Source organism: Psammomys obesus, unplaced genomic scaffold (assembly GCF_907164565.1).
Source record: "Psammomys obesus unplaced genomic scaffold, mPsaObe1.curated_primary_1811, whole genome shotgun sequence".
Taxonomy (NCBI): domain Eukaryota; kingdom Metazoa; phylum Chordata; class Mammalia; order Rodentia; family Muridae; genus Psammomys; species Psammomys obesus.
Window position 1 is genome coordinate 11,807,976 of NW_026592890.1, and position 8,032 is coordinate 11,816,007.

The 8,032-nt window shown below is 39.5% G+C and overlaps 1 protein-coding gene across 2 annotated transcripts in view; it reads right to left on the reverse strand.

The window, feature by feature from the left end:
- Positions 1-990: 990 nt before the first annotated feature.
- Mpc1 (mitochondrial pyruvate carrier 1) overlaps positions 991-8,032 on the reverse strand; it is a 14,532-nt gene continuing 7,490 nt past the window's right edge. For both annotated transcript variants that reach the window (XM_055615892.1, XM_055615893.1), the window contains 3 exons: positions 2,718-2,814; positions 1,678-1,810; positions 991-1,499 (listed from right to left, as the gene is read on the reverse strand). In XM_055615892.1, the coding sequence (XP_055471867.1) occupies positions 1,481-1,499; positions 1,678-1,810; positions 2,718-2,760 (195 nt within the window). In that variant the 5' untranslated portion in view covers positions 2,761-2,814 and the 3' untranslated portion in view covers positions 991-1,480. The remainder of the gene's footprint in view (positions 1,500-1,677; positions 1,811-2,717; positions 2,815-8,032) is intronic.

Consider the following 8,032-nt stretch of genomic DNA (forward strand, 5'->3'; position numbering starts at 1 on the left):
GAGTTTGGAAGTAATGAACAATTTGCAGGAACCAGTTCTCTTTACCATGTGTGTTCCAGGAACCAAACTCAGGTCTCCAGGCTTGATAGCAAGTACCTTCATATGCTAAGCCTCCTCACTGGCAAAGGAATCTTTATTTCCATCTGGGTTTCATGAGAAACCATAATTGAATTATTGATTTGCTCTCACCTGTTGTTCTACTGTTGGGTCTCTATAGCTGTTTTCAGCTGGACGCCTCTCTATGGTTACCCTTGGGGAGCTGGGCAGTCTTCATGATAGAAATGTAAAAAATCTTGGCCTCTTTCCTCAGTGTTCAAGACTTTATCACAACTTTCCCCAAAGGTTGAAAGAGCAAGATTCAAATCCATTCAAAATTTGTGGGTGGTGAACTGCTGAGGGTCAGAGAGAACTAGTAAGACTATGGTTGTTATTCTGTAACTACACTTCATATAATAAACAAAGCAGAAGAAATCATTAAATAACAGATTATTAGATAGTCCATGGCGCTCAATGCTGCCTCTTTGGGTGTCTGTGTAAGGAGTCTATGACAGCTGTGACTGGGGCTGTCTGGGCATTGGCTGTAGATGCAGCTTGGCAGCAGAAAGCCTAGAGTGGGGGCTCTGGCTCTGTCAGGTTATCACACATATTGCCACTTCTAAGCCAACATCAATCCACCCCAACCTACCCTTGCCACCACCACCACCACCACCACCACCACCACCACCACCACAAAAAAAAAAAAAAAAAAAAAGTCTACTTGCTTCGGAAGACTGTGAGGTAACTAAGAGAGAAAATAATGACTCAAGCATGTCCATTGTGAATGGGATGGAGTTCTCTCAAAAGGAATTTCCCCTCTGCCCTTTCCAGCTCTTTGCTCCTCAGGTCACATCAATAGTTCTCAGGAAGTCCTATTTTCTTCTGAAACTATTCTTTCAGATGTTTAGTTCTGTAGTTTCCTAACCAACACAGCAAGATATAGTTACACTCAAATAGCAAATATTTAAATCATTTATTGCCATTAAGTTACAGATCTGAATTACACACTATGGAAAACACTGGTACTTGTTACCATTGGAAATTTATGTATAGGCATGTGACCAACTGAGGGATACACTTTAGTCATTAAAGAAAAAGTCAAGAATTTTGAGTACTTAAGTGCTTGTAGTTATAAAATTTGTTCCCTTAGATTTTTATTACACAAATCCCAATAGATAATATACACATTGCTACAGATTGCTATACATAAAACCATCATTCAAAATAAGTTGCATATTTTGAACTACTCTTGATGAAGACAAATAAATTTTAGTTGATAAGGCAGCAGAGAGTTGGTTTAGGGACTCTCGGCTATTCTATAATGTTGGCATGGTTATTAAACATAGCATTCCGTGTTTTCCCCTCAGCATTTATGCTGATGTGATCTGTGGCTTGGCAGCAGTGGCTGAGGCACTGTCCCTTTCAAGAGCTGGTCCTTGCACTGCTATGCCCGCTTATTCAACCTGGAAATAATTAGAGACAATTTTAATGAGAAACAAATTCCCTTGCCAGCCTCAGAAATTCTGCATGGCTTTAGAAGACACATTTCTACAATGGCACATCCTACTTCATGTTGACTTTTATCTGTTTTTAAAATCACGTTTCTCAATAATTCCTCAAAACATATTAAAATTTGCTTACTCATAGTTGATAAGCCGTCCTCCCTGAATGAGCTGAGCTACTTCATTTGTTACATGGCATGCAAACAGGAGCCAGTTTCGAGGCTGTACTTTGTAGGCAAATCTCATGAATGTCAAAGAATAGCAACAGAGGGCTGCAAAAACAAGAAAACAAAGAACATGAATATCTTGGATACCAGGCTGAAGAAACAAAATCCAATGCAGTAGTGAAAAAAGAACTTTTTCCACCTCTGTGACCTTACAAGATGAGACCTACCGCTGGTAAGCTTCTAAGGCTGGGAAGCTCTTGAAATGGCTGTTGTTCATGACTTGAACATCAGGAACATATGCATCACAGCAAGAATAACTGGAAATTAATTCTTGACACTTTTGCTGGATATTAGAACTTTTTATATCAATCATTTGAAAGAATTGCTACTTATACTTTTTCCTTCATTTATATGTTTAAATATTGGGGTTTCAAGCAAGCTTATGACACCTTGCCAGATCAAGTTTATATTAAAATTGGTTGGCTATGAGGATAATTAAAACAACATACATTTTAGCTGGGCAGTGGTGACACAGGACTTTAGTCCCAGTACTTGGGAGGCAGATGCAAGTGGATCTCTGAGTTTAAACCATTCTGGTCTTCAGAGTGAGTTCTATTAGGACAGTCTCAAACAACAACAATAACAACAACACCTCTCATACTTGGACTGAGCATACTAAATCTGAACCAAATGATCTTCGCATTTCACAAAATCTTCAAATTGCTCCTATTTCAGAGAGAGAAAGTAGCACTCTTTGATGCCCTTAAATTCTTTTTTCAAGACAGTTTTTCTGTGTAGCCTTGGCTGCCCTGGACTCACTTTGTAGACCAGGCTAGCCTCTAACTCACAGAGATCCCCCCGCTTCTGCTTCCTAAGTGCTGAGATTAAAGGCGTGTGCCATCATACCCAGCTCACCCTTATATTCTTTATGTGACTTCCTAATAGCAGCCATAACATGCGGCGAGATGTATGCAGGAGCATGTAGCCCTCCCTTTCTTCAATGTGTTCTTACCGAAAGTCATCCGCCCACTGATAATCTCTGGAGATTTCTTCATGTCATTGATAGCAGCAATGGGGAGACCCCAGTTGGCAACAGGGCCCCAGAAGTGCTGCAATAAATGAGATGGAAAGAAAGAAGGGAAAGTTAGAGTGAAAGCTATAAACAGCTTCACCACTTTAATCAATACAAACATGTGAAAATGAATCCTCATGTTCATGTCTTCAAGTTAACCGAGTTACAGTTCCATGGTTAATACAGAAATTTGATTGTTAATTGTTTTCCCATGAGTCAGTTCTTTCAAGGTGAGCCCAGAACTAAGAAGGATTTGGTGTTTATTCATGCTTCTCACTAATTTCCACACATTACAAGGAATCTCCAATTATCCAGTTAGAGGACTGAAAAATGATACTGACTTCTTACCTCATCTGTTCTTACACAAAACCGTGTAAGAACCATTGTCTACATGTTTAAATCTATGCAAATGTTTGCCCCCGAGATTTCAATAAGTTAGCTATTAGAAAAATGCAGAGCTTAAATTGGACACTTTTTCTAAGGCAATGATACTTTTTTTTAAAGATTGCTATTTTTTGTTTTGTTTTGTTTGTTTGTTTTTCTCTGTGTAGTGCTGGCTCTCCTGGAACTTACTCTGTAGACAAGGCTTGACTCAGACTCAGAGATCCACCTGCTGTGCCTCCCAAAGTGCTGGGATCAAAGGCATGCTGTACCACAACACAGCTTTTGTTTTTTGTTTTGTGTTGTTTTTGGAGATAGGGTCTCACTATGTAGTGCTGGCTACCCTGGAACTTATGTAGACCAGGCTGACAGCAACTCAATCTGCTTCTGCCGGGATTAAAAGTGAACATAACCATGCTTGGCTTGAAAGATGTTTCAAAACTTATGTGCATGTTTATGTGTGTACAGGTATCTGTAGGTCTAAATGTTGGAGTTCAGAAGAGGACATCAGATACACTGGAAACTAGGTACAAGTAGCTGTGGGCCACCCACCATGGTGCTGGGAACCAGACTCAGGTCCTCTGCAAGAACAAGACCTGCTTTTAACTGCTGAGCAATCTCTTCAGCCCAAGTGAAGAAATATCTTTTAGCCTATGCATGAACTTGGAAATCTACAGCCAGAGTCACATACACTAAGAAATTAAGATTTTCTGAAAATACTTTTGAAGTAATATAAAAACGTAAATCATTTTCCATTCTAAAACTATCCAAATTTAAGTAACCAAATTAAGCTGTTTAATAGCAGCCATGTCTAATTTATTTTAATTTCTGAGGCAAAAATGTATTAAGCCAATGGTTTTTGTCAACCGAATTAGAATTGTTTGCATAGAGTTTGAAAGAGCAAATAGTAAAATGGCCTTCACTGGACTTCCGCTTGTCATGGTGATTTTGATGAATACAGACTGTGAAATACATTTCTAGACTTTACTTTGAGTTGGTGCCATCACTATCTAAAAACTCCTGCAGGAAGTTGGAAAAAGCACAATAAGAGAAAAATAATTTAGGACTGCATTTGGTATGGTAAGAGAATATGTTGAAAAGTTAACCTAGCAAGTTCAAAGAGAAGTTCTGGGGCTCATGATTTGAACAACTACGCTAAAAGTTATTCAGCCAGCATGATAAGAACTGCCCAACTTAACGAGAGTTATAATCTCCATAGTTTAGGCATTGATCTAAGATTCTGTGCAGAGTAACTGGTCTTCTTGCCATCAAACTGTGTTATCTAAGTAAACTGCTCACTGCTTACATCTTCATTCTTGTATTTCAACAAGTCATTATACTTTCATTTTTCCCATATCCCCAGAAAGTTGTAAGCATACATACTTATTTCCTGTTTAACCTATTGACTTTTATTCCTATCTTTCTTTTTATTGGATGTTGCTTCATTTTCAACTCTACTGCTCCATAGTAATCTTCATTTTCCTCCCATCTTTCTCCACTGAATCTATCTCTCTCCTATTAGTTTCTTTCCAGTACTCTGCACTGTATGATTATCTTGATTTCTACTTTATTATGCAAAGTTTATAACAAAGCCTGGAGGGTTATTCTAAGAGGGTCTTACCAGCCCTGACTATCTACCTACCACCAGGTATAACCTGCCTTCTGCCAAAGTAGGGATAGACAATAGCATAGATCTGAAGCCACCTGGAAGGAAGCCTGAAGGATTTATAGTTAAATGATAGCAAATTTAAGAATAGTAAGTTTTCCGGTATATGACACGGAATTCTGAAAGCTAAGAAACACATACAGAACCATAGCACTGAGCTACATTTAAACATGTTCCCTAAAACCACAAAGGGTGCTGGGTGTGATGGTACATGCCTCTAAATCCCAGCACTCTGACATCTACAGGAAGAAGATGGTGAATTCAGGTCAACATAGTCAGGTATGGCAGTACACACCATTAGTCCCAGCTTTGGGAGGCAGAGGCAAGGGGATCTCTATTAGTTTGAGGCTAGCCTGGTCTACATATCAAGCCACGGACCAGCTGAGGTTGCTTAGTGAGACCCTGTCTTAAATGAGGGAGAGAAGGAAGGAAGAAAGGAACTGATAGATGATAATAAGTCAACCTGGTCTACACATATAAGGCAAAAATTATTTTAATACAGAAAGCTTGTAATGCATATTTTCTATATGGGACAAAATTTTAATTCTTTCTTCTCTGTTCTATGTGTCTTGTCTAGGCTGCCAGAAATTGTTATCAATTTATAGAAAAATCAGGAATTTTGTGATTAGTATTTATTAGTTACTTGGGAAAAATGCTTTTACTTTGCTGTTTTTATTGAAGCTATGAAAAGATGAAACAGAAACAAGCAGCACGGTGTGGAATCTGTCTGTGTCTGGAAAGCAAACTATGGGAACAAGCTCCCTGCTGCAGGAAGACCACCTCAGTCTGTTCCTTCTCTCTCTGCCTCTTTCCTTTTCATCGGCTGCCAAGTTCTGAGCTGACTACTGTTACCGAAGTACTGCAGGCTCCTTTCTACACACAGCAGAGTGTGGGCCACACAGGCAGGCCCAGAAATGTGTTTCACCTACAGCTTGCCATGTAGGAGAGGGGGTCAGACAGCCACCCAACATGTCTGTCGTCTCTAACCCTATTAAGGCAGAAAGCCCACAAGTGCCCACAATTTTCTTACCGTACTATTTTGTGGAGCCAGTCACCAGGGTTCAGACAGAAGAGACATGGAGGGAACAAAACAACAAGAAAAATAATCAGATTCTTCCAAACAGTTCTAGTTCCCTTCAAACTCACATGCAATTAAGTTTTAATCGCATGCTAGTAACACGGTTTAAGTTTTGGTCTAAGAATATCAAGAACCATATCAAGGGTTGGCCAGATGGCCCAGTGGGTAGAGGTGTCTGCCACCAAGCCTTACAAGCCGAGTTTGACTCCTGAGACTCCATGCTGTAAAGAGAGAACAGAATTCCAAGTTGTTCTCTGATCTTCACAAGTGTGCTATGATACACAAACCTCCTCATACAAAGTAAATGTAAAACAGTTAAAAAACAAAAAGAGTAATATGTAATAAAGTAAATTAAAGCCAGGTGCGATGGTGGATTCCTGCAATCCCAGAACTAGGGAGGCAGAGGCAGGCAGATCTCCATGAGTTTGAGGCAAGCCTGATCTACCAAGTGAGTCTAGGATGGCCAAGACTACACAGAGAAACCCTGTCTAGAAAAAAAAAAAAAAAGGGAGGGGGGATTAAATCTTCACTCCATGAAAATAAGCTCCATCTTTAGACTGAGCTGCCTAATATATATATACAATACAAATAAAAACTTTGGCTGTATGTACAATTTAAAGTTACCTAAAAAGAGCAGAGTACAGGGTGCACGTGCTAATGCTAGCACTCAGGAGGTTAGGGCAGGAGGATTGTAAGTTAGAGATTATTTAAGGTTACAAAGCAAGTTTGAGGATTGAACTATGTAATGAGACCTGGTGAGAAAGTGTGAGACAGTGATTCAAATTCTTAAAGTTATCCCCATATGTAAAAAAATTAATATGAACATGTCATATTAAAAATTACTTATTTTACATATTTTTGTACTCATTATTTGAAGTCTAGTGTGATTCTACACTTAATGAACATCTCAGTTTGGACTAGCCACAGTTCAAGTACAAGCCAGTGTGGGAAGTACAGCTTTGCAAACACTGTTGAATTTTATTAATAATGAACTTTCATTATCACATAAACCTAGTCTCATGAAAGGTCTGTATTTTCCTACAACTTCAGTACTGAAAGTAGGCTGGTGTGTAAAGTAATTGCTGAATAAATTAATAAATGCATGAATGGTGTTACCTTTTTGAATGTTAAATTTTTTATCTTTAAAAAAATAAACACAAAACAAACAAAAAAAAGAGGTTTTTTTGTAGTCTTGGCTGTTCTGGAACTAGCTCTAAAGCCCAGGCTGGCTTCGAACTCCGCCTCTTGAGTGCTGGGATCAAAGGCATGCACCACCACCACCTAGCTAAAAAAGGATTTTTAAAATAAAAGTTTTGTAAGGCTGAAGGCGAGATCGCTCAGTTAAGAGCATCTGCTGCTGTTACAGAGGACTTAGGTTCAATTCCCATTACCCACATGGTGGCTTACAACTAACTATAACTCCAGTTCCAGAGAACCCTATGCCTTCCTTTGATCTCATGTGGACACCTGCATGCAGGTGGTGCACAGATATACTTATGCAGGTGCACAAACATATACATTTTAAAAAATCTTTAAAGAACAAAATCTGAAGGGTTTATTTCATATGGTCTACAATCCATTATGAAGGGAGGGCAGAACAAAAACTCAGGGCAGGAACTGAAGCAGAACCACTTGAACAGTGGTTCCTGGCTGGCCCTCCATGGCTTGCTCATTTCTTACACAAGCTAAGACTATGTGCACTGCCCATAGTGGTCTGAGCTCTCCCATATCAAGCAGTAATCAAGAAAATGGCCCAGAGGTCAGTCTGATGGAGGGATTCTTCAAATGAGGTTCCCTCTTCCTAGATGGCCCTAGTTTATGTTGTTCATTAGGCCTGAGTTAGGGTCTCAACAGACCAGGCTTAGCTACTCACAGCTCCAAGAGTCCAATTAAATAAAAGACATCCAATATTTCCAAAAAGGAGGAACAGGGGACTAGCATTCTAAAAGCTGGTAATAGCTGGGAGGTTATATCGGGAAGAAATAAACGTGGGACAAGATGTATGCATAGCAAGCAGTGGTGGTCAGCTGTGTTCTGGTTGATCATTTTCTGGTTCTGTGTGATCTTGGCTGTGGAAAATTACTGTGTGTGTGTGTGTGTGTGTGTGTGTGTGTGTGTGTGTGTGTGTGT